Below are 27252 nucleotides of genomic sequence, written 5' to 3' on the forward strand. Positions count from 1 at the left end.
GCCGCATTTACACAACGCACGTCACCGTGTTGTCGTGTATGTTTTTACTCTATATACATGCCATAAAGTAACTTAAAGATAGAAGCCACCACCTACAACGCTATACCGGGCATTATTCTGTAACTGATGTAGAATTGGCATCCAACCATGAATCAGGGGACTAAAGGTGATCATCTAGCCCAGATTTCTTTGTCTTGCCCAATCTCCAGCAGCCATAGAACCGTTTCAATCCACCAAAGTCGACCATAATCCGTGTGTGACTTATCGTAAATGAAGGACAGATTCTTACGAAAACAAGGTACCTGCCATTGTCGCTTCACTGCTGAATTAGGTTTGTGATCATCTGCCATTGCTATGTGGAACAAACACTATCAAACCACAACTATAAAGCATCTTTTCAAAGTACAATTTGTACTTCGGTATTCCATATTGGAGTTGTTGTAAAAGAGATAACACAAGTCCCAATTCAAATAATGGTCCGCCAGGCAACAGACTCAACCGACTTGCCTTTATTTACATACAAGATGAAACAGTTATAATTCGCCACCTTGCTAAGTATTTTTCGTGTCAGCAGTCGGTTTTGGTCTCAAGGGATTTACAAAACCACAAGGTCAGTTAATCAGATAGACGGCGTTGATAATTATTCTAATTTACGGATATTTCCCGTAAGTATCCAGTAGTAACGCACGCCCTATACAGGTTAATACCTGGAATCCAGATCACATGCATTTATTGTCGCTATGTCGGGCGAGCAAGTAACAACACCTTTTGAACAGAATACTGAGTCCTCATTAAGTTTAAATGGGTCACTAAACTAGTCCAATATTGAAATTGTAAGCTGACAACATGAGCAATGGACGGGTACTTGGTAAAATATATTGATGTTAACTGGAATATGAGCTATATCGATTTTCAGAATATCTAAATATGTAACAATTACAAGGGTTCCCCTGGTTTACCCTGGTTAGTCAATCACGTTCTCTGAAGACGCGCGATATATTTGAATATCTCATGCTACCTCTGGCAAACTTGTAAATGAAGTCATTTCTTTCAAGTGTAAAAAGATCATATTGATTTGTGATTATAATTCTGTGATGACATTCGCGTCATCTCACTCGTAATTTCAATTTGATTTTGAATCAATATAAATCAAATTCAAATCTGATTTTTGACAACACTCCGAATAATGTTTTGCCTATAAGGTCAAAAAATAAGGAGATAGCGATTATTAACTGTTCACCGATGAACATACCAATCAGGGTTAAAAAAGAGAAAATAATAAAAATGTGTTACGTTTTGTATTACACTTTCCTATACATTAGAGACTGTCATGGCGCGCTCACTTTTCCTGAAATGGTCTGAAGGCCCTCTACACTGCTCTACGTACAAGAAGAACACAATTATTGAAAATCACTTCCAATCACTGTAAAAGCCAGAGTTAAACCCCACTATTGACTTAGGATGATGACCCTTTTTCATAGCCCTATTTCACATCAAGAACTAGACTACAGACACAGAAGTCTTGTCACGCCCTCCCATAGTGTAGCGTTAAGGCAGTGTAACTGTCCTTAGTCCCTCCTGTACCATAAACGTGTTTTTGCTAAATCCGTTACGGTGTACGTGCTGCCTCGCTAATCCGCCTACTTACACTTAAGTTTCCTGCATGACTCCTTGACTTTGTGCTGCATGTCCAAACACCGTTTTCTCTGCTTTGGCTCATTTTGGAGTCAGGCAGCCAATACTTGTTGATCGCTCGTTCAGATTGTTTCTTCTTTTCTTTTCTTTTCTTTTCTTTTTTTTTTCTGTACGCGGGAATGCACTACTAGTGCAGTTGTACTTGGCAGTGATATACGCTGTCACAGATACGATTCGTCAAATGTAGATGACGCTGGCACTGTGTGTGTGTGTGTGTGTGTGTGTGTGTGCGTGCGGGTAAATTGTATATGTAATGTGCGAGGTTGATGCAATGCAATGTCTTGGTTGATATATTTCTTCATTTACCCACGTGTATACGTGAGTACGGTCTTGCAGTGAGGTGCACTCACATCTGAGGTGCGCGCAATTAGAGCGCTCTTTAGACCATCATCATTTAAATCTGTCCGTAATGCACTCAAAAGCCAGCGATGAAGCCGTTATGAGACGTACTTCGTTAAGCTCTTTTCCATAACATACATTCCACGCGCATTATACTTCTCTACTACGGTTGTTCGACATTAGTAGATTGCAGTCGCTCGGGGACGCCATTCATAAAGGATTTTGGGCTGCTCCTCAATGAATAGCTGGCACAAGGATCGCTGCTCCCCTCATCAATGCACTGAACTCTATAATTTTGACAGTGTGCAACCCTCGTCCTCCTACATGGTGCAGATGTCATCATTTTATGCCGCAACGCTATCATATACTGAATGTACCGAAATCACCCTTGCATAGTATACACTTTCCACACACAAACACACATACAGTGTATATCATTATACATTGTCGTCTTTTGGACTACTCATGATTTCGCGGGGTTTTACAATGAAATATCTGATGCAATAATAGGTGTGCATCGATTTTTGTTCTCCACCTGGCGATTGCTAGTGTGTTAGTGCTTATAGGTGAGACAAATTTGATCTTGAGTGAAGATAAACCATGATCAACGATTGTCATACCTTTTCGTTATTTACTAGTTCTTATATCTGTTATAAAATCATTCTGGAGATCCAAAGGGTACCATACAAACGCTATCTTCATCTTGTTCTTCTTTGCTGATAGCCCTCTCAAGGTCTGATCACCTTCCAAGAATGCGAAACAAGCGATACAGTGAGACCCCGATTCGTAATTGTGCATCACTTGTTTTCAGAGTTGCATTCAGTGAGATGATCTTTAAGTCGCGGAAAATATTGAAACAGGTAGGTTCGTTGGTTCTCTCATTCAGAAATCATGGTCCAATATTGGTCTCTTCGTCCAAACAAAATGCGAAGGGGAATACGATACACACCTTCCTGGGTGAACTTGGATTGATTGACGGTTCGTCATAAATTATTACTAGAGCAAGTAAGTCAGTCACACTCACTCCGCTAAGTCTGCGAAATCGGCCAGCACGTTGGAGCAGACTACAGAGAACGGGGTCTGGTCAGACGCCAAGATTGTCGAACTTGACTGCCAAGGAGGAATGCGAGACCTTGACTAGCCAGACTGCTCACACCCATTAACATTCCTCGCCTAGGATCGATAACTAATCGTACCAGAACCCCCCCCCCCCCGAAAAAAAAAAAAAAAAAAACGCGGGAAAAAGGTTGACGATGCGGACTGAACACCCCGATGAAGACCTGTTGGACTTGTTGCGCCACACATAGCACGCAGGAAGCCAATGCGAATCTGCGTTGTTCATTCTGTCCGCGTGACATGAAGCTCTGTTTTGACGAATACCAATGTAGGTGTTGATTTTGTGTGTGTGTGTGTGTGTGTGTGCGTGTGTGTGTGTGTGTGTGTGTGTGTGTGTGAAATGTGTCGTTGTGTGCAAGTATCTTTTATTAAATGCAGGCTGTCATCTTAGAATTGTCTAAATATTAATGTACTGCGGTATTCATTGTTTGAAATGATCATTAAAAACACGCATCCACAAAGTGTATCAAATGTTAATCCTCAATAAAACACCATACTGGAATTTAAATAGTGTAAGTATACATTGAAAGTCCGACTAAGTTTCTCATTTTCTGTCTATGTGACGCAACTTCTGAAAATCAACTCGGATGATTTACAGCGAGTACCTCTGGTCGGTTGAAGAAGTGGTCTTTGGTCAAAGGTGCAAGTTGCATATGGTCATCTGTGTCTGCTGTCTGAAGTCGACAGTGCTATCTCTGATCAACAGTTATCTGCGGTCATAAGTCTGCCAAGAGGTCTTCAGTTGTTTCTGGTGGGCAGTAGTTGTCTGTATTGAAAGAGTGACTTCTGTGGTCGGAAGTGAATGTTTCGGCCAGCTGCGATTGTCTGTAGAAGACAGCTGCTCTATTGTTATACAAGCGATTTTCTCTGGTGGTGGCGATTGTCTCTAGAAGACAACAGCTCTGATTACAAGCCAATTTTATCTGGTCGGCAACGGGCGTTTTTCTCTAGCAGCGATTGTCTGTAGAAGACAGCTGCTCTATGGTTAAAAGCGATTTTCCCAGATAACGGTTGTCTCTAGAAGACAACGGTTGTCTGATTACAAGCGATTTTTCTCTGGTCGGCAACGGACGTTTTTGGTTAGCAGCGGTTATCTGTAGAAGAGTGTGATTGTCTTTATAGTACCGATTGTCTGTCGGAGACAACGACGATCATCATTCTGATGAAGGGCAATTTCTAAATCAGTTGCAATATCGACTTAATGGTTTTAAGCGATTTTTCTATAGTCGGCAACGGACGTTTGTGACTGATAGCATCGGTTGTCTGTAGCAACCATAGAGATCTATGGTTGTCTGCAGCCGGTAGCGGCCGTTTTTTGGTCAGCTGCGGTTGTCTGCAGATGACACCGTCTTTCGCTCTACAATTGATTTTCTTTGGTGAAGGCTGTCTATAGTTACCAGTAGTGTCCTATATGAGTAGTTGTCAGTAGTCAGCAACTGTAGTGTTTGCCTCTTTTCAGTAGTAGTTGATTCCTAGTCAGCAGTAGTTGATGAATCCTGTCGGCGGTCACATAGGCAGAGTTGTATGTATGTCCATGATTTTTTCGACATGGCTACTACTAAATGCTGATTAATTCAGTACTCACTTATGTCGATGTTGATTTGTCAATCTGTTGCACTAAAAAGTATTTGTTTTCATAACGCTTTTGTGCTTCAGCAGATAAAGATGAATATCGATGTTATCTAACATGCACTCCCGTAAGAGGAAACAAGGCGCCCTGACGCGCGTGTGACGATATTGTGTTGGCTGAATGTGTGTTGTTGTTTCAGTTACTTCTGTGAAGTATCGCTACGCATCGAACAGTAGCTATGGTTTCCATTTCAAAGGTACACGATCCAGGAAAGTTCATCTTTATTTGAGTGTTATACCTCAATTTACAGGACGAATGTGCTCCAGGAGTGCATTCTCTTGAAGTCTGTCAGTCGTTACTGAGAGATGACGTTTCGATGATCATTTAGTGGTAAATCGTGCTTCATTAGACTGAAGTTTGGAGTCTGTCTTTGACCTATAGATTCATTTGTGATTAGCATTTCTCAGTGCACAGGGCAACAATGTCTGAATACCTGAAATGCTCCGGGTTAAAATCTAAATGTGTGGGTCAAAATGTCACAAGTACAATACAACTGCGGATGATTTTTACATCATTTTAAATGTCCAACTCGTGATTAAATGTTAGGGAGCATTTAAAGTGTTATTATTGTCAGCCACATCGGCACGACATAGTCAGATTGCATTGAAAATTGAAAATGAGAGAAGCGCCAATGAACATGAAGCTGCAGCAATATACAGAAGAGTACTAACTACCGTACGTGTGACCAGACGCCATCGCCATGTTTGAGAACTACACATACTAATCAGGGAATTGCGCAGTTGTGGAATAATGTCACCAAGGATTGAAAAATGAAATGCTTGATTGTTTTTATGCAAATCCCTATCTTTTTTTTTTCGTTGATATTTCATCGATTTTAAAGCAAAATTTTAAATAATGGCTCATATACATATAAAAACTGTTCTCGCCATGATATCTGAGCCTGCTTAAACGCTATCGCACACGGTTCTGGTCGTACGTTGCCGGTGACTGAACTAGAAAGTGATAAATACTGGCTGCGCACTATAAGACCCTAACAAATAGGGCAGTGACGTTGGCAGACGATAATGGGTCGTGACAGTAGAATTTTTGGCGGCAACCCTTTGAAAGAACAAAACTCTTCTGTAACAGTCGGGGATTACGTGGGCGTGGCATGAAACGTCCCTGGCCGATCACGGCGCAGCTTCCCCGCTGTCAACTGACGAAACGGTCACAAGAAATCAATATTGCAATAATTTGCTGCGTACTTCAGTATCACTCAAGAAGCTCAAACCATAGAGCTACAACAGACGTAGCTCCATGTTCAAACCGACTATTTTGATGAAAGTACTCGTACCACTCTGTTTAATTTTGTTTTGAGACGTGGAAGCAATTACATGATCGTTCCCTGCTCCTTGTCCTCATCCTGGGTTTGTTCGAGAGACTACAGAGGTGTACAGTTTTGTCCCACCAGTAAAGTCAATCAGTCATGCGTCAGCGCATATCGATGATTTTTTTTTTTTATTTCATCACATTCTTTAGGTATTGCATTTACCAGGAGTTGTTTGGAAGATGTGTGGCTTGGGTTTTAGGCACCATCGGTAGTTTGGCGATTTCGGTGACATTAAGAAGTTATGTCAACTGACTGCGATACGAGCTTAGCAGCCTGGGACCATGACCCTTTGTTTAGCAACGGAAACCGGTGGTCTAGGTCATTGCAGATCCAGGTGTTGCCAACTTTAGTAATGGAAGAACAAAGAAAGGAATAGGGACGAGAAGGGAGCAGAGGAAAAGGACAGAGAAAGACAGAAGCAGACGGAGAAGGAGATGAAGAGGTTGGTGGACGAACAAGAAGAAATTCCTACTGCCGCGCAGTCCGAAGTGTTTGAATTGTAAAGTTTTTCATCAAGTGAACTTTTTTTTTTAAACCAAAGTCGACAGATCCTTCAGCTCTTTTTTTTTTCTTACACAAAAGAAGAAAAATAAGTCGGATAAAATAAAGAGAGGAACAGAAAGAGGTCACCATTTTCAGTGTATGGGAACTGCGTAGTTCGGCTTCCTCGATAGTCATTTTCTTTTGCGAGAGTGATCTTTCCTTCTTTTCTTCTTTCTTTTATGTTGGACTGGTTCAAACGTGCTAAGAACTACAAAATAATGTAAAGACGACGATTCAATCTGCAGGGGTGAAATATAAAATTGCGAAGACGCTTTTATCTGTCAATCTGACAGAGATGAATCTGAGGAAACTTTATTCTATTGCAATTCTAACCTTGAGACTTGTTCCGAAAAAGGTGAGATGTTGAATAGATGCTCACGACTGAATAGATGCTCTGTCACATTGGCGTGACCAGTAGACCCATCACGCACAGAAGTGGCGTTGAGCCTGTCATTGTAATTGATGGTATTTGTTCTTCCGTGTGAAAATAAGGCTCTCCATAGAGCATCAAGTATCAATATTTGCTGTCATTCGTATGAATTTCCCCCAAAGAAAGATAAAGACCCAACTCGTGGGCTTTTTATTTTTTTTTTTCACCGAAGCAAAAGTTTTCAGCGAAAATATTGATCACTAGTTATCGGGTTTTCTTTTCAGAACTACCGGTGTGTGGCGTGTAGATTCAATGGGTGCACAGGACACAACAACGCGCTGGTAGAGAGTTGATTGATGAATTTCATTACTGTTCCTAAAGGAAGCCCCTGCTTGTTGACTGTATTTACTTAACCACACTTACAGATTAATTGTCAGCATTGCGTGATCATTGAGCCGTATTCGGTTAGGAGTCAAATTTGATTTACCTCACATCGGGAAATTGTTGCGATGAAAGAGCGCTAAGTATGACATCACCGTCGACAGGAAATGATGAAAATAAGACCGTCAAAACACATTCTTTGGGGACTGTAAATTATCAGCAATCTACCGGCACTCCGCACAAAGACTTCGCTTTGAAATGTTAACTTTGATATTTAACTTTCACTTTGTTATCAAACGGAACAAGAATTACTTGACTCTACTGGAAAAAAAAAAGCTGCTTCGTTCAAATTGAATTTACTCGTAGCATTGTTTTTACGTGAAAATAATTTCGAACATTTAAGGCTTTTGATTATATGTGTCAATTTTTCAATTTTTGTTTGATTTCAGAAATGGTCGTAAGTATAAATATATCTCCCAGATCCATATCTATCGGTGAGATTGATAGATAACCGATCGCATGTTACTGTCAGACTGACAATAATTGAGAGAATCTCTTTTACATGCGATACGATACAAAGGATAACTTACGTAGACAATGATATAGAAACAACGAAAATAAGAAAGAAATATAGATAGATAGATAGATAGATAGATAGATAGATAGATAGATAGATAAGAAAGAGATAAAACAGAGAGGTAGAGAGAGGGGGAGATAAAGAGGGAGAAGGGAGGAGGAGAGGAAGCATTCGAACTCTCCAGTTGAGAGAACCATGAGCTCTACAGATTTGAGATGAACTTTACGAAGTCGGCTCTCCGGTAATTGAGGCTGCCACCCACTCGCCAGTGTAGGACTTCTACTCGAGACTAACATTAAACTCATTTGCCACCTTTAATTCTCCTGCTAATATATCAAAATTGCATTGCCTTCGTCGATCAAATGGCATTAGGATCAGCCAATAAGGATACAAACATCCGTTAGAGGTATACACTGCTGGTGAAAAACATCGAAGCGACGAGTTTGTTTTTATTAAAAAAAAAAAAAATCATTTTGTGAGCAATGCTTACAGGCAGAAAGCTAGCGCTCGGGGCACTAACATGTCCGAGTATGTCAGAGAATGGATAAGGAAAAAAAAACAATCTTATATTCGGTCGTGTTTACAATCAAAGCTTATGGTTTCGCCGACAATGCAAAATTGCCCGATTCAGTGTATATGTTTTGGAGATGATAACAACTAATAGATTCCATCTCCTTCCCTCACTGCCCACGACATTTTAGGGAGAAAATGTCTAATTTACAGGGACAATCGTTGATGAGACAATATGATACACTGTCCTTGGTCAACTTCAAACGAAAATATAGGAAATATCGTAGATTTGAAACAGCCACGCGTAAGAAGTGTCCCGTGTGACGTTAGTCTAACTTAACCACGTTATGATTAGAACATTGCACTTAAACAACAACAACAACAAAACTTAAAATAGCATAGTAGCTGCTGGATATTGTTAGTCTAATCGTGGACTGGTATCGTTTATCCACAATCCTATTACAGTACGGAGATTACGGGACAAAGAGCGCCCGGGACCGACGAACCGACTTGTTCCATCTCCCTGAAAGACTGGTAACGAAACTGACTCTGACAACCTTAAGTCTTCGAAGTTTAAAGTCTGATGCAAAGACACTAAGTTTCAATAGAGGCACAGGCCAGAAAGGAAATGAACTGTAGGAGGGGAGGAAGGGGAGGTTAATGACGCAAAGAACTTTGCACAATACCTCCCCCATCTTTTCAGAACTCTCCGACCGGAAGAGGTCACAGTTTTGCAATTTGTTCGATAGTTACCTTAGTCCGCCCCCGTACATAATATTTTTTTTTTAAACAAACCCTTCGTGTGATTCCTTCGTTTGTTTTCGTTACTTTTCTTCTTCTTCTTTTTTTTTTTTTCTTTTTCCGTCCTTCGCTTGCCGAGCTACTTTTGACAAATATTAGCCGCGGGAATGAACATAAAGTCTTATCTGTGTTTTTGTGCGACTGTGCGTGTGGGTGTGTTTGTGGGTGTGCTCTGGTCGCTCGGGAGAGAATGAGATTTGTTTTAAAATCTGTCGCCTTGGCGCGGCATTACTCATTGTCGAAATGTAATTTTTCAACGTCATGCCCCCTCCCCCATTAGAAATACAACAGGAATATGTTGCGAACTCCACATCAATACAAAACATTATGTATGTGGCATATTATCATGTCACAGAGAACATTTTGCCCCCTCTCCTCTATACACGCACTCACTCAGACACACACACACACACACACACACACACACACACACACACACTTTTTATGATATTCTCGTATTTTAATTTCATTCAATATCAGGTTCATTATACAATGAAATTAGTTTGAACAAGAATAAGCAGCTGTTTTTCTCATTTGTGGTGCTGAATCACATTCTTTTTTTTTACATACAATACAATATTTCTTTCTTTTTTTTTTGCAAAACACACACACAAACACATACACCTAATCCTGAAACAAAAGAAAATATGAAACCAGTTGATACAATAGCGTTTGCTTCCTGACAGAGCGAAGCATGAAGCAAGGTGTAGGGCAGAGAGTTGGTGTTAACGCCAAAGACCAGCGGCAGCCCATTGGGCATTCTTCACTCCGCAGCTGCCGGGAACTCATCCAGCCAGGACGCACCTGGACACACCGGACAGCGAGGTGGCCTGGATGCTGCATGGTTTGCAATGTCACTTGGCTTCAACGCAATCGAACTGGACGGTAATCACCTTTCCAGAGAAATCAGTTTAATTTGGCCGAACAAAGTCCCCAAACTGGTAGATTCGAGGGTGAGGCATAGGCATCTTGTGATTTCGCAACGTGGGCATACGGAGATGGAGATGATTCAGAACATCCAGACGAATACTTTCCGTTTACTGTTACTCAAAAATTCATAAAAGCAGCGATCGACCGATCAAACGATCAATCGACCGTCACTTGATAAACTTTTGACATACCCATAATCTAACTCGTAACCTCTTCCATTTGACATCTATGCTAGGTCCAGACACTGATTCAAATGTCTTTGACATAAAGTACCATTTATGATTACTATAAAAGAGCAAAGTTTGCAGTTGTGAACATGTTTATTTCATGCATATCTGCGTGCAAGCTGATTTAATGGGACATCTCATTCTAATCCATCACAGTTGAGCAATGTTGATAAAAACGATGTAATTTTCCTTCCCCAGGAGTTTGTCCATTCTATACGATACATGAATCACGATAACTTTGACAGTATGATAGTACACTAGCATGCATGGAGTCCGAGGGACATGCTGCCCTCCAATAACTACCAACGATACCTTTGGTTGAGCCCTCAGTTACTTTTCCCATGAGATAAAATTTCTTTTTAAATAGTCCTTAATCACCACCCGATTCCACTAAGTTCATATTCCCAGTACTAAAGTTTCCTATTGGGTATTCGTATCTCTGTGCGGTATTACCCAAAATGTCCCTAATTAAGTCCAAATTCTCCCAGCTCAAGGTGCCCCCACGGTATCCCGTATCTCCACTCAGTATTATCCAAATGTCCTTAACTAGGCCAATGCCTGGTAATTACCATCCCACTACCAAATTCCATGATAAGGGAAAAAACTCTGCATATCTTTTCATCATTTTTATTTTGTGTGTGTACATGCACGCAATGAATTTTCGGTCTGTCTTCATTATCGGAGGTGTTAATTACTTCGACCCATGAGACGCGGGAGTGGGCGAGGGTTATTTCGCCAATGAGATAAACATTCGCACAGCAGACCGTCGAAACACTGGGTGACGTCATGCCCCTGCTAAACTTGCGTCGTTTTCAAAACTCAGCGGACAGGGGTGAATGACGGACAAGCATGGGAGCGTACACTAGTAATTTGCTCCACGGGTCTCCGCCATACGCTGATCGTCTTTCTGCGGTTGATGTCATCGGAGAGGTCCACCCTCTTTATATCTATCGTTTAAATGCTTCTGGGATCGAAAATATCACTTCATCGTAATAGCCAGGACTGTAAATGCGAACAAGGATTTGATTATTCCTTCTACGCGATTGACGACATTCCGAGTTTCCTGCGTGCGTACGTTTGGGCCACTGGAAAGCGTTCGAAGAAAGAGGCGATATGTAGCAAAATTGGGTGGACAGGTAACGCGCGCTGACGTAATATCCGCCCGCTTTCTATTCTGAGGTTATCATTACTACGATGGCTCCTGATGCATACCACGGCAGTGAACAGACATTACATAAAGTCATGGTAGATTTCCGATTGAAAAAACAGTAGTAGCGAATCTGATGGACGATTGTGGCAGTGCTGAAGTATGCCGACATCTGTAGAATCGTAATAAAATTCTTTTACTTCTACATATTTGACTGCACTTGATGAGAAAATTCCTTCACACATTCAACAAACAGACAAAACTGGACAATCTGTGTAGTGATATCTTTAACAATTTCTCAAACTTTCTGTTGATCTATGTCAATATAGACGATAAATTGTTATGTTAAAACAAGAACTATTATTGTTTTCTTATTGTTGTTTTCTAAATGACATAGCGACTGTCCTCTGAAGATATGAATATGGTGGAAAATTACCTTCCCTGAAAAAAGACTTTAAAGACTCAAACACAATTCCAAAGCAACAGAACGGAAATGTTTTGTCAAATCTACGGTCGAATCCATTATTGTCATTCACCTTTCATACAAGGCAAGGATAAGTCTTTAGCTTATCATTGCTTACCACATAAAACCAATAAGATACATAAATGTTGAACTAATCTCGAAAAATATCAGTGACATTAGTACATAAATTCAAAAGGAATACGTAAGTTGATAAAAAAAATCAATCTATAGTATGCAGTATCTACACTAACAACGTTCAAGATGTAATCAAAGGTAGTGACGAACATAAAAGAACACATAAATCTTCTTTCTATACCTCGAAAAAAGTATGTGTAAAGATATGTCATGATATAAAAATGCATACATATAGATAGATATATATATATAGATAGATAGATAGATAGATAGATAGATAGATAGATTTAAAAGAGAGAGAGAGAGAGAGAGATCATATCTTGACACATTTTTGGAGATACAGAAAGAAATATATAAAATAAACAAGCCTATCACACCTACATACGTTATAGTGAGTGTAAGTAGACAGATCCATAAACATGATGAGGTAAATTGTATTTGTGTGTGTGTGTGTGTGTGTGTGTGTGTGTGTGTGTGTGTGTGTGTGTGTGTGTGCGTATGTGTGTGTAAAGAAAAATAGCCGCAAAGAGAGCCAATCTACATTTTCTACAAAGAGTTATCTCGTTTGAAATCTGATAGAATTTGTAATATTGTACTATAAGTCCGAGAGACAGGTGAGCACTATCCGCCAATAAACAGCTGACCTACGAGTAACAATCCATTTTCCGCGGTCAAGATAAACATGGCATGTCGTCCATCAGCGTTGAAGAAGAGAAAATGGCTTAAAAAAAAAATATATCGCCCACGTTGCAAGCACATCTACATAATAATTATGTGAAAAGATTCTCACTGTCCCTTCTCTCAACCCTCCTACACCTCCACTTTTCCACGGCATATAGCAACAGTTACTTTGTTGTCCAAGCTACGATGCATCTATCTTTGCTTTACAAAATAATTTACCTCGCATTTCTCAAAGAGTATCAAATACTCCTTCCGATGATTGTCTAGCAAGCACAGCCGTTCTGATCATCCCAATGATATTTGCCTTTTCAAACCGACGAAAAGGTGACACAATAAAATTGTCAATCAAATTATTCGCATCGCAGTTGTCGGTTGAATGCTCGATCCCTTTCAGATCTCTCTTTACAGCACAAAGCAGGGGGAATTCTTTGCTGTGACTTTGCTTTCAGTCATAATTTTTTTCCAAGTCTCTCGTGATAATGGGCCACAAATATATTATCAGACCGTCCTTTATTATTCATGAAACTCTTACAATTCCCTTGATACCGCGAAAAATGTTTTGCACGGTTTAGCCTTCCGGCACCTTCTTGGTGTGAGTGCGATCACGTATAGTGATACACACAGCAGGTGGTCCTTTTCTCTGTTATTACACCAAGTATCACTGCACCTTGTAATGCACGAGCATGGATACACACACTCACACACAAACCTTGGGTTAACGCATTGCTTTGGTCATGTCCAGTCGCACTTATAACATGTTTTATATTCAGTATTTGCCAATTGGTGGTAGTAGTGGTGGTGGTTGTGATTGTTTCAAAGGTTTTCGACGCTACTTACTAAATTAGCAAGATTTTCTGTTTGTTTTTCTCTTTGCTTTTGAGTCGATTGGATTTGTGTTCATGCCTGGCCCGGTAACAAGGGGAAACACGCCTAAAAATCAGATTTATTCGCGTGTAACACCAGTTTAGGGAGATTCTGTGTATTTGAAGTGCAGAAAATGACGGTTTTGCTAATGACAATGATGACTAATCAAAGTGTGAAATGGGTTCGCTTGTTTAGTTGGTTCGTTGATGAACCAAAATAGTTTGTTAATTTTCTCAAATGACATTGACCATTTTCATATGCTTATGAACGCATACTGCCCTGTATAGAAGTAAAACGGAATGAGTTAAAGAAAAAAAATCTTTCGACCACCACTCTCCCCCCCCCCCCCTCCCGAGGGATCCGGGAACCTGTATTTTGGTGACGGGGCTCCAAGGGGTTTGAGAATCATGCATTGGTGGCGGTTCGGGTTGCTAACACTGGGGGGGGGGGGTCCCAATGCGAGAACTTTTATTGTCAGTATTAGATATGCATGATTATCAAAATGATGCTGATATTGCAATAAAAATTATCATTGATTGCACACAGGTGACGTAGCTCATTTCCAGCAGTTAGGGCATGAATCCCACTTTTCATGGTGATCAATGTTGTGGTCGTGGTTCGTACGCCGTTGACTCTGTGATTTCGGAATATGCTGAAAGCCCAAGTGGCGTTCATACACATGTTTTCATTTGCAGGTAGAGATATGTAGAGAATAATTATTCTCACTGCCAGTATATCGTCCCATTGACTTGGGGGTAGGTGGAGCAGCGGGATTATTGTGATCCCGGCCTGTTGTGAACAATATCGCGCAATGATCAGATGCTTCCGTGTGGTTGGTTTCCGAGGGACGTATATTGCCTGATGTTGTTGGGCCTAGTTAATTGTTCATGGGAACCAACAGAGGCGTCGTGTCGAGTTCACGCGAGGGGAAAAAATATCGTCCATCGCCTTCGGAAAATAGTAGTGGAACATGCCTTCTGGGGCAAAACACTTCGACCGTGGAGAATGGGTGTTTTTTTTTTTTTTTTTTACAGAGCGATCACGCATTTTAGCACCAGCATCTACCTGATAAGTTTTCATTAACGAGTCATGATTATCACTGCTCTTCATCCCGATCAGAAGTGGATACCTCTGATAAGAACAGAATATACTGACTCTGGCTGTTGTGACGAAGATTCTAATGGGCTAGGTAACCACAAGAAACCAATTTAATTAGTGAGTAAAGGTAAAGACGTGACGAGGTTAGGGGTGACCAAGTTTTTTTCATCCAAGAGTGTGATTGTCCATGAGTTGGTTTTTAAAGAAGGATAAAAACGGCGATCAACCGAAGATGATCAATTTTGTGATTACATGGAGAGAAACAGGTGTTGTCTTGCTCGCCCTATTTCAGAACTTTTTCCCAGAAATGCGTTCGTTGACACATCGTTCAATCAGAATTTTCAAAGATGCCACCCCCAAAGAATTCAAAGATGCAATCGAACAGATTTCCCACGACCCTTTGCGTAGCACCAAACAGTTCAATGCTGCAGCAGACACGTTGAACATTGCTCTACACCCCCCCCCCCGCCCTAATAATGGTAAGAGAAAATTGACCTCTTTATTACCCTAGGCCCAGTCCGAGGACTTCGTTCCTGTCTTTCATCCTGTCTTTCCTACGATATAAGTCAACATTACCATGCTTTCATGACAGTGCCTTTTATTCTCAACCAAATAAACAAACAAATAAATAAAGAAACAAACAAACAAATAACAAAAACCCACACGATTTGTCAATGTAAGATTTTTTTTCTACCTACGGAAAGATAATGATACTGATCAAATTTTCAGATCGTTACAAATAATGTTATTTGATTTTTTATTATTTTCCATGTGTATGTTCATACATAATATACATATACATAAATATATATATGTATGTATATATATATATATATATATATATATATATATATATATATATATATAAGAGAGAGAGAGAGAGAGGTGCAGACCTGATAATTTGCGGGTGTGGCTATTGCATTGGTCACACTCAGACGACATGACGAGGGGGTATCATGCTATAGGTTCAGATCAATCATATTAAATTGGGTCAACGTGACCCGGAAAGCAGTCACTATTGTCTATCAAAAGAGAGCAGACGATTTTCATTTCGTCATTGTTTGTTGGTACCGCTGTCTGTCTTTCGTTTCCTCTTTTATAATTCGGGTTTTTAAAGTATATGGTTTTCGTGTAGAGTATTTTGAGCCAATTACGAATCAAAGTCACGGCTTTCAATAAGTTGAAATATCAGAACATTCCTCCTTTAAAACGTAAGATGTTTGTGGTCATCACACGGGTACTTACCGTTATTGTTAATTTCTACCCCGTTTGTGTGTGTGTGTGTGTGTGTGTGTGTGTGTGTGTATGTATGTATGTATGAGTGTCTAAAAAAAGAAATTGTGTTAATGCTAGCATTAATACCACTCTCAAATACTTTAAGACTACGTCTACAAAACCCCAGATGAAATCTAATAATGATTGTTTCAAGGATAAAGGCATGATCATGTGGCACGTTTTGAAGCCCAACCAGCAGCCAGCAATGAAAGCAAAATCGGACCTAATACACTATACATAAGAATTAACCCCTGTAGTCTGGTTTGCCATTAATCAGAGCTAAACACTCCCTTGGAACTTGGAGCTATATAGCTTTATAGGAGCTTTTCGTTTGTTTGGTATTCTCTTCCAATCTATCAACCAAAAGATGTCAGCTGGCACTCTCTCCTTCTTCTGGTAAGTCACACTAATACCTTAAGTCTTTGTCTCTTTTTGAGGCAGACTTCCATAACGTTTGTATTATAAATACAACAAGTTGCTCTGACCAAGATCTTTCAGCAATCAGCGATGTCAATGACTTTACAAGAGTGGGTTTGTCTTTCGATTGCTGTTATCATAACAGGCTGTATGATAGCTCTTCCGCGCTGCTATGCAAGGGAAAAATATTTTGAAAAGGATTTGCATGGGAGGAACGGTCCAGTGTGAGCGCATTTTCTATCTTCATGGAAATTATCACACGGAGTCGACAACTTTCGAGGCCGGTTGCCATGGGAACCTGCCGGATTTTCAACTGATTATTTGTTTCCCAAAACGAAATCGGCTCTACGACAATCTCGATCGAGATTTAGGAGCTATTCGGTTGGATTAGATAGGTTTCAGAAGAGCTTCGTGTCACATTTGACTGTGCAGGTTGAAAGATTCCCCAGTTTTTGCTGGATTAAGGCTTGATAGTGAATAGAGAAGGAGCCATTGTCATCGATTTATGACGTCAGATGGACGTTACAATGAACGGGATGCTGAGGTCATAAAGTGCACTTGTGAAGTTGTGAGTGAAGCAAACGGCAAGTCAACGACTTATCCATAATATGTGAGCCTTTACTCTCTCAAATTTAGTTACCCAAAGTACACTGAGCCAAGCTCAAATGATTCCGTCATCCACTAATATAACTACTCATTATTTGGAGATAAGACTTCCCAGTGTCGAAGCAAGGACAGGACATTATATATACTAAGTACTCTTTGGTCTGCTTTTTAATGATTAAAGGTGCATATTGTAGCACAAATGTTGATGAAAACATGCATACTGGATTTGTTGGAAACCATGTTTGTTTTTTTTCTTTTTTTTTAATCTGACATTGACTAGATCCAGCAAGGACACCATCTTATAATTTCAGTAGAATACATGGTGCCATTGCAGCATAGATTTTATCTTCCTAGAGAAAGGTTGAAATCTGAGGGTCATTTCATACTTCGTCTTTCTACTGTTTGTGTTTTGTCAGATAGTTATAAACTATGAGCCACTAACTAAAACGTAACTCAATGAATGACAAATGCCTCTTAATATTTCTATCTTGATGAAAATTTATTTTTATAAACATATTATATTATGAACATTACCCTTTAAAACTTGCTAACCTTTCAAAACTTGTGATTCATATCAGACTTTTTATAACACATTGAGATTTAAACAAACAAAAAAGTAATAGAACTTTCTGCACTTTGTTGGCGTGCTGGAGCACCAACCACACCCATAGCAGGAGCATACATTCCATCATCTTTATGTCCATGCAATTGTAATGATTGACCGTGATTGAAAGCTGTTGGGAATGAGAATGAGAAACTTACCAGGTGGAGCTAGAATCCAGCTGGTCCACCCTACTTTCTCAAAGCTGACTCTGTACTTGTGTAGTTGACATCTGACTCTGGCCGGTCTGGATGAAGAAGCGGTCGATCGATTGTTCTCAGCGCGGCGTTTACGTCTTACCGCCGCTGACCCGCTTTCAACCGCGACTTCCGCGTTCCCGACCGCGTCGATCGCTTCCGCAGTATCGGTCGACTTCTGCGACACGACCGCCGAATCATTCCACGACCTTCCTCCAGTTCGCCTATCTGGTATGACTGGGGGATGACGCGGCATAAGTTTCCAGCCGCTTGGCGTTAGTGACGCCACTACACCTCGACTTCCCAGCGGCATTCTGATGTCCCGCCGATGGATCATATTATCATTTAGATATAAAACCAAAAGCGGTTGTTTCTCTGGCCTGCCGTCTGCAGGGAATTTAATAAACCGAACCGTCCTTTGGATATCTTCCCTTGGTGCTCGAACTTTAATTCGAAATGTTCTCCTAATGACACCGGAAGTGTTCGTCGTGCTTAGGTCTAAACTTCTTGCGGCGTGCACGAACGCCTTTGTGACGTTAAACTCTAGATACCCCGAATACGCCACTTCTATTATTCTTTGATCCATAAGAGAGCTCTGTCTTCGAATTTCCCCCTTTTTTTCAATTGTATACATATGATAAACTTTGATAAGCGCTCGTTTGTGTTCAGGATTGATGGGATCGGATGCTGAACGCCACTTCGGATGTCGCTTGAAGAGGACAAGCTCCGCCGACACAATGTTTTCTCGATCCAGAATTCCAGTAACGTCAAAGTCGAATAACTTCTTACTTGTCGATGGTAGTCCTGCAAAATAGAAACCACATGAGACAGGGCGTTAGTCAGGCGTATTACTCAGCCACCGATGCATCTGTTGGTATTCTCTGAAGAAACAACAAAATTCTACAGGGTAACAAGCACGATCGACACAAATCATACAATACTCTATAGCTACACATTGGTTACATTATTCAGGATGAGCATTGTGTCGATTTTGTGTAGTGAGAACAAGATGTTCCATTTTGTATAAATTGTTTGCTTGTTTGTTGATTCAGTGTAAAAAGAAAAAGAACGAAATCACTTAAACCTAATGACCCTACATACACTGCAGATGTAACAGTCACTTTAGCAGAAAATGTAATATACAAAGCTGCGAAAACGGTGAAAGTGAAGAAAGGTATCATCGTGGTTCACAGACCGCTGTAAAACAGAAACACATTATGACTTGTATAAGGATATGCTTCATTGATTACCCAGGAATTTCGAAGGGTACATCTTTTTTTATTGCAACTGATTGACAAATTGCCTGACATCGACGACGTAAAGGATTTGTCAATCAGTTACAATAAAAAAACAACTCGAAGCAAAAATTATATTAATTTGAATACATCTTCTTTTGACCCGTAATGAACTGCCTGAGTGGATCACAAAAAAAAAAAATCGTGTTCAGCTTTTATTACAAGGATCTGCTACCCTTCGATCAGCAAAAATTTGCAATAAAGATCATCTCAATTCATTATTGTCGTAACTACCAGATGTCCAGTCCAGATACAGATACATTTAAACTTGGAGTTTAAGTGAAGGTTGTTCTCGGTTTTCTCCTTCCCTTGTGTTTCTTGTGTTCGCGTAGTTCGATGAGATGGTGTCTAAATAAGCTACTTGCTCTCTTATGTAACTCTTGCATTATGTCGAACAATTCGCACCCGATTTGTGTATTTCGTCCTATCCCCTTCTTCTTGTGTCTTGCTTAGAAAGCGTATCTTGCTTACAAAGCACCTTGCCTATGATAAGCTTTGTTGTGCCCATTACAAACTGTACCGTCTTAATGTGATTTCTGCGGCTTCCAGGCTGCGGAGATATAACGGCTGGTGTAATCGCATATCAAGCAACCGCTAAGAGGCGTTTAGCGGTCACGGCGCGTAAGTGGTTGTGCCAATACACTTCATTAGGCCGGATCTCCGATAGGCATTGAAAGGACTTGACTCTTAAACGATGGACCTCAAGTAAGTCGTACCGTGGGGCGCCCTAACAAAAAAGGTGCGCTCTTGCGACTGAATTAGTCTCCATGAAATGACCTTTCACGAAGAAATCAACTTATGTTACCATTCTGAGAGGGGGGGGGGGGCATTATGACACAGTTCCAACTAGGACTTTGTAGGTCAATAAAACGGACATCGACATAGCACGAAGGCGGTGACATAATGAACTACGACAGGGAAAATGACAGAGCTTACGGGATAGTGGGTGCAATAATCTTAAGACGTTAATGGCAAAAACAACCTGTTGGATCGCACGAAAACATCGAATTCAGGTGTAGGAGGCTATCTCTAAATCGTTACTGCTTCAATGATGATAAAGGCAGCTTTTATCGTCAGAATTCTTGCTTAAAGCTCACTTGAAGCACATTAGTACATAGCATCTTTGTGGTCATGTTCAATAAGGTAAACTTGATGTATTTCACACAGCGTATGTGCAAGCATATCAGGAGTTCGCCCCTCAAAGAATCCTTTCGTACTGGAATCACACAAATCATAAAGACATAGATTTGTAAAACATACATGTATTGACGCATTAATGGCAGGAAATGGATTGCTCCATCGCCACGTGACGACAAATTTCTCGTTTTATAATGAACTAGAAATGACTAAATGCGTTCAAAGAAGAAAAAGACATAATGTGGTATCAGGGGAAAGGGACGTGTTTGCTGCTATGAGTAGCCAGAAAATGAGCACGAACTTTAGTAGGTAGGCAGGATCTAAGGCTATCAACATATCGCAATGTAACGTCAGTGTTGAAAGTTTTACTTATACATAAGATGCATGCAGGACACACAATAGTTGTTGTTTTTTCCATGAATGACAAAAGAGAACAACTCACGAGAAAGCATTTTACATTCTTTCTATGACAAGCTGCGCTCGATTCTAACCATCTTCATCAGTAGTTATGAAAACATCGATTTTTACTACTGCTTTAATGCTTAGGGCTTATTCTGAAAATAATTTTGCTCTTTGACGTTTCTCTATCCTTGCCAATCTTTAACCAGTTGTTGACCCTGACATAACATGACCGATTCGACAACAAGATGCGCTTTTGTTCCGTTGCATGATTGCCTAACAATCGGTTCAAAACATCTCGTTGCTATGCACCCGTCTTCCGTTCTCTTCTCTTTCTCACACGTTTTGCTCTCCCCTCTATCTCTCCCTCTCTATATATCTCTATCTCTATCTCGATTCATCTCCTTATGTATGTATATATATATATATATATATATATATATATATATATATATATATTATATATATATATATATATATATATATATATATCCCTAGTTGGCACCTTAGGGAGACATATTGGGGGGAAGTGTCTTCATTAGGGAGACAACTGGTCATTAAGGAGACAATTTTCGTGTCTCCATTGCGTAAACTGCCATTGAACATGTATATAATAAATTTGCATATAAAACAAATGGAAATGTCTTCCAAATGACCCATCTAGGAGTATATATATATATATATATATATATATATATATTATATCACTCTATCTATCTACATATATCTATAATTATATCTGTCTATCTATCTATCTCTATACTCTGTCTGCGGAGGTCTTTCTATCTATCTCTCTCTCTCTTTCTATCTCTTTCTTTTCTCAGACATTGCAAATCTCTTAGAACCCGCTTACAAATACAATAGCCCTGGTCTGCTGCGGAGAGATCCAGTCATTCATATTACTTCTCGGTCTATGTCTTCCCACTCAAAGCAGGTTGTTGATCTTTATCCGGCCTTGAAATGGGCAAGACGGCTTGACATAGGTCGTCCTATGACCGATTGACAATCTCCAATATATAACAGCGACGGTTTCCAAGCCCTCTGCCTTAAAACCATGTGCAAGAAAGGAGGAAGAAAAGCGCTCAAAAGTATTGCAAATCTCTTTCTCAACGGTGTAACCCAGAACAAAGGCACCAAACAAACGAATAAGGTTAGCGGTCCTTATAGATTTATTTCTCTAACTTGTAAAGAAGATATTGAAACTGCTTAGACAATCGTAGTACAGGATTTGGAGTGATTTGCGGGTTAATGACATCTTAATGGCTGAGCCTTCTAAAGAATCAACCCGCTAGCTATCTTGTTTTTCCCGATGTCCTTGTTGTACAGTTTAATTTTGGACGTTTTGAAGTTGTGTGTATCTCATGCTAGGACTTATGTTAAGGTTATTCATCTTTTGCTCGGCTGCCATTGTGTATAGAAAAAGCCATTTATTTGGGAGTCGTATCAGAGTATATTCCACCAATCATAGTTTAAATAGGCCAAACACTGATGATCGCAAAACCACAGCGTGACCTTTCATTGGATTTGGGGTGTTTTCATATTATTGACAGTGTCAGGGCAGTGTTATCACTTTTTGCGACAGGTTGAAAGCCCGCTACTAGCAGTGACTAAACTAGACTTGGGAATACCACTTCGCGCGGTTCACAGAACCGCGAGGAATTAGAGCCATTGTAGTGTAATGTAACTGTGTTAACACACTGATTACACATCTGAAAAACTGTATCGTTTTGATATAAGAAGATTCTTTTTTTGTATTTCTGTTTTTATTTAAAACTATAACATTTGCCATGTACATATCATACCTGTGAAAGTATAATGCTCAATGGAGCATAAGTGAACACGCAACCAAGACAACACAATACAATACAATACAATACAATACAATACAATACAATACAATACAATACAATACAATACAATACAATACAATACAATACAATACAACACAACGACAATGTCTCCCTTGAGAAACCTGCTTGAACCATGATTTGTTCCGGTGCGTGGAGATTATTCTATTGGGTATATAGGCAGTTGGTAACACCTTCAAACTCACGCCTTTTAAGCTTTACAACTGAGTTATAAAAGCTTCTGTTTCGCTCGATTACCAAAGAGAATGTGTGTTTTGTGTCTCTTCCTCAGGTATCCCCCCCCCCCCCCGAGTTTGCGATAGCTGTTGTATACATACTACGCATGCGTGCACGCACACGCATGCACACACACGCACACACACACACACACACATGTATACTATGCATATTATGTACATATCATTATCATAATAAATTGAATATATCACACACAACCTATTCCACCTTCATAAAGCCTAACAACGTAAAATCAACCCAAATGATATTAGGATTCAAATGCTAATACTCTATTCCTTAGAGAACATTATAGAACAGGGAGGCTGAGGGAGTCTTACACATGCGTGCTATATCAAAGCACGTACGCGTTCAGTTTCATATACCGAATACTGGTACCAGAACAAAACTGTGTATAGAAGGGAGGACTATTAACAGATGCAGTGACTTGTTCAAGGACACAACGGTGCCGAGAAAAGGCTTGAACCCTGGCCGTTTCCGCCGAAAGCGCAGAGCGCATCCAACAAGACCACGGCACCTTAGTCAGTGATCGAGTCAATCAACATGCATAATCGATTTTTTTTTTGTGTGTGTGAATAATTATAGATGGCAATTTCAGGACTACAATGAGAAAAACCCACATAGTATAATGCAGCAGCTAGCTTTGTAACTCTTTCATTAATAACTTAACTCCTCTCCATAGTATGTATGGAGAGGAGTTAAGAAAATATCCAGCATGGATAGGCTTACCTATAGCAACGCCTATTTTTCCACTCACAGAATTCAATTCAAATGAAGGATTACTAGAGCATGATTTTCTTGTTTTCTAATTTTGGATCGCTGCCTAGTAACTATTTCTTTTCATTAATGTCTAATCAGAAAAAAAAAATCGATTGCTATGGTGTTTCAAGTTGTATAACTTTTCAAGAAGCTGTAAAAATGGTCACAAGTATCTAATGGACTTGAGTGCAATGTGTTCTAAACCTAAAGTAAAGAAAACAAAACAAACACTGAATTGTTTCATTCCTATCATTTTTTGTAGTGTTACCGCAACAAAAATTATTACACGGTGATGAGTTATGTAGTTGTTGACTTATTAACGAAAACATAAGTTGTACAATATTGTCGCATCAACTTTCCCATTTGCGTGTTTACAATTCTCAATTTAATTTCATCTTCAGTCAATCCAATCAATTCGATCATGATTTCGTACAAAAAAACCCTGTAAACTACGGTCAGACAGTATTTGCATATTTCCTTGTCTAATTTGCATAATATTAGAAGATTGTGACCGGTATCCATGTTAACGAATATACACGAAAACACTTAAGACTTCCAAATATCATCATTTTTACGATCATTTGATTTTACTCTTATTATACTCTAGTCAACTCAACTGCAGCACAGATTGGAGGGGTTATTTCCCCGTGCAACTACAATGCTATACAGAATAATCGTGCGTTGGTAATTAAATGTTGTCTGCATGCGATCTACTTGTATCCCGGTGAATGTATTGAAAACTGCTTGTTTTGTACGGAGTACGCTACCCCGTCCAGAACAAAATTACCGCGCGGAAACTTTCGAGGCGACATAAAATCACCCCGCAGCGACTTTGCATTGTTCGGCATGAAGTACTTGCCCCCCTGCACGCGCAATGCACACGTTATACCTCTGTATACATCATATCTTCAGCATCTACATTGAGGCTAAGAAGTCATCTCAACCCCATACCGGCTTCACCGCAGGTTTTGCTGCTATCGTATACCTGACCAATCCACTTCGCAAAGTGTGTGAATATTCTGTCTGACAAATCCACGCATCTTTACTCCGAGCCACTATTGATATCATAATCGCCGTCTTGAATCACGCAGATTAATTATCGTGTATTGTAGTGTTAGGAGACTTTTGTCAAGTTCTTATATTCAATCTGAAATGTCAAAAGAGTTTAAAAATCCCATCGACAACTTTGGAGTGACCTCAAAATTTCACAAACATCTTTTAAAAGAGTCGCAACAAATAGCTTCTTTTTTTCCCCTCCTCCTCTCGTTGAATCGAATCAATTTACAAACTCCGCAAAGGATGCCAATCGGTGTACGATGTTATCAGACACGCTCCCTGAATAGCGGGAGTCCCAATTTGATGCTATCTCGCGCACCTTTCTACGCTAATGATGGGTAATCGCCCAGTCGTCTTAATGACCACCGTGGGCAAAGCGACCCCAGGTCGGCTGCTACACTGCTATGCCTCACTCACAGACGTGTCCTAGCCTACGTCGTGTCACGAAACGGCGCATCGTGAGAAATACGAACTCAGACGAAAACTTGTTTTTCTTTCTTTTTTTCCCCTTTTTTTCCTTTTTGGGTTGATGACAGCGAACTCGAAAACGGAATCGATACTGCAAAGCGGTTCGGTTTACAGGTGGTAGGTTGGTTTTTTTTTTTTTCATTTTTTTTTCGCTGCTCGTGCCTTTTCTTGTTCGCCTCATTTTTTTTTTTTTTTTTTGGCAAATATATCGAAAAGGCAGGCGTTTACACTACGAATATGGTGGGATCAATAATCAGAAACAAAGTGTTTAGGTGACTGGTCAATGATTTCTTAAAACGTTCCTTTATTTTCAGAGCTATGCAGGATATGAGTTTTTGCCCCACAGTGAGTATTCAAAGAACCGGTAGATACGGGTTTACCTTGTAACCTGGCGACAATACGGAATTCCAGCAAGTTGGGATTTATTTCTCAACACATGATGTCTGTAGATAATTTGTAATGTGATGCCTACAAATTGGTTAAAGCCATCATGGTGCAAAGTTTTATATTTGCCTTTAGAGAAGCGATTAGATCACTCTTGCAGAATACGTTCTCGCAATTCCAACACGCTTAATCCGTTTCGCTGCAAAAAGAAAAAAAAAGTTTGCATTGCATTGGGATCAGATTACTCACGCGGTATATTCGGGTCTTTAAGAGGGAAAAATGTATTAATTGATTAATCCGATTACATCTAACCAGGATCAACTTAAGGGGTGCGAAGGCTGTAACTTTGGCTGTAACTATACAGGAGTTTTACTAAGCTGAAGTCAGGGCATTCCAAGAAATGCACCTACATGTATGTTATTTTTCTTGAAATAGAAGAGCGACATTCAGGGCTCAAGCAACTAAAGACATGCACTATATTCAGTCGAGTCTGCGTAGGAAAAATCGAATGCTTTGAACAATCCAATGGGAAGAGTGTGATGTCCGCTAAAGTCGGGGCAGAGACTGGCCAATCCCGGTAGCATTTGATCAAACTTTCGCTAATAGGTGAGCCTTTGGGATGAAAAAAAAAATGGATTTTTGTGTGACGTCAGACCAAAAAACAAAAAAGAACCCACCAATTGAATTGACGTCTGACAGAATGATCGATTGGAAATCATTTCCACCTATGTGGAACCTGACTTGTTTCAATTCATCCCCCTCCCTCATTAGTGGCATGAAAGCGAATTTGGTAGACAGAACAAACATGAAGCAGACGGGAAAACTGACGAAGCAGTAGCGGCTTGGCGCCGGTCTACGGTTCCCACTCCCGTCCTCTCTCTCACTCTCTTTCTTTCCTCACATTAATTTCAAATCATAACGGACCGGTTGACACACAGCTGACTAAAATACACACGTTAATTGACTTTGAGATATATTCCAAGATGGTATATCAACTGCTGTCCCGTAGCTCTGGTTGGGAGCTCAAGACGGGGGCAAGACTGCGAGGCATTTATATAGACTGAACATGACCACACATCTCCTGTTGTTTATCAGCGTCCATGTCGTGTCATAGCTTCCCGTATCATCAACAATGGTGTTTTTATTCTTTCTGGAGTTTCCTCCTTTTTTCACTTCGAAGATGGAACCCTTTAAGGTATTTTCTCTCTTAGGCTGAGATGAGGGTCAAATCAAAAATTGAATTGAAATCTAAATCTAATAGATTTAGAAATCAATCTATTTTCTCAGTCTTATTTTGGGTTTGTCCCTAACCATAATCTCATGGGTTGATTTCCAATCTAAGGAATTTAGAGAGTTCCCTTGTCCAAAGTGAGTTGTTCATGAAAGTTACACGTGCTATAAGACTATAAAAAGAATAAAACAAACCCCAGAACTAGTCATATTTGTGATCAATTCGAATTGTCGAAAATTTACAAATGGTAACATAACTCTTCATCTCACTCAATTCCCCTTGCATGAATACTACAATGCCCACTCAAAAGGACTTTTTGCCCATTCTCAAAGTTCACAAATCTTGAAGCAGTTTAATCCTTTTGTCTTGCTCCACATCTTTAGGTTTTAATTATCTGTCATTAAACACGAATGTTTTAACTATATATATATATATATATATATATATATATATATATATGATTTTATCATATGAACATATACGCAAGT

At 39.9% G+C, this 27252-nt stretch overlaps 1 protein-coding gene across 1 annotated transcript in view; it reads right to left on the reverse strand.

The window, feature by feature from the left end:
• The window catches only part of LOC140242126 (bone morphogenetic protein 2-like), a 48492-nt gene that overhangs the window by 9919 nt on the left and 11321 nt on the right, over window positions 1–27252 (reverse strand). The window contains exon 2 of the mRNA XM_072321893.1: window positions 17898–18737. Within this exon, the coding sequence (XP_072177994.1) occupies window positions 17898–18737 (840 nt within the window). The remainder of the gene's footprint in view (window positions 1–17897; window positions 18738–27252) is intronic.

Source organism: Diadema setosum, chromosome 18 (genome assembly GCF_964275005.1).
Source record: "Diadema setosum chromosome 18, eeDiaSeto1, whole genome shotgun sequence".
NCBI lineage: Eukaryota > Metazoa > Echinodermata > Echinoidea > Diadematoida > Diadematidae > Diadema > Diadema setosum.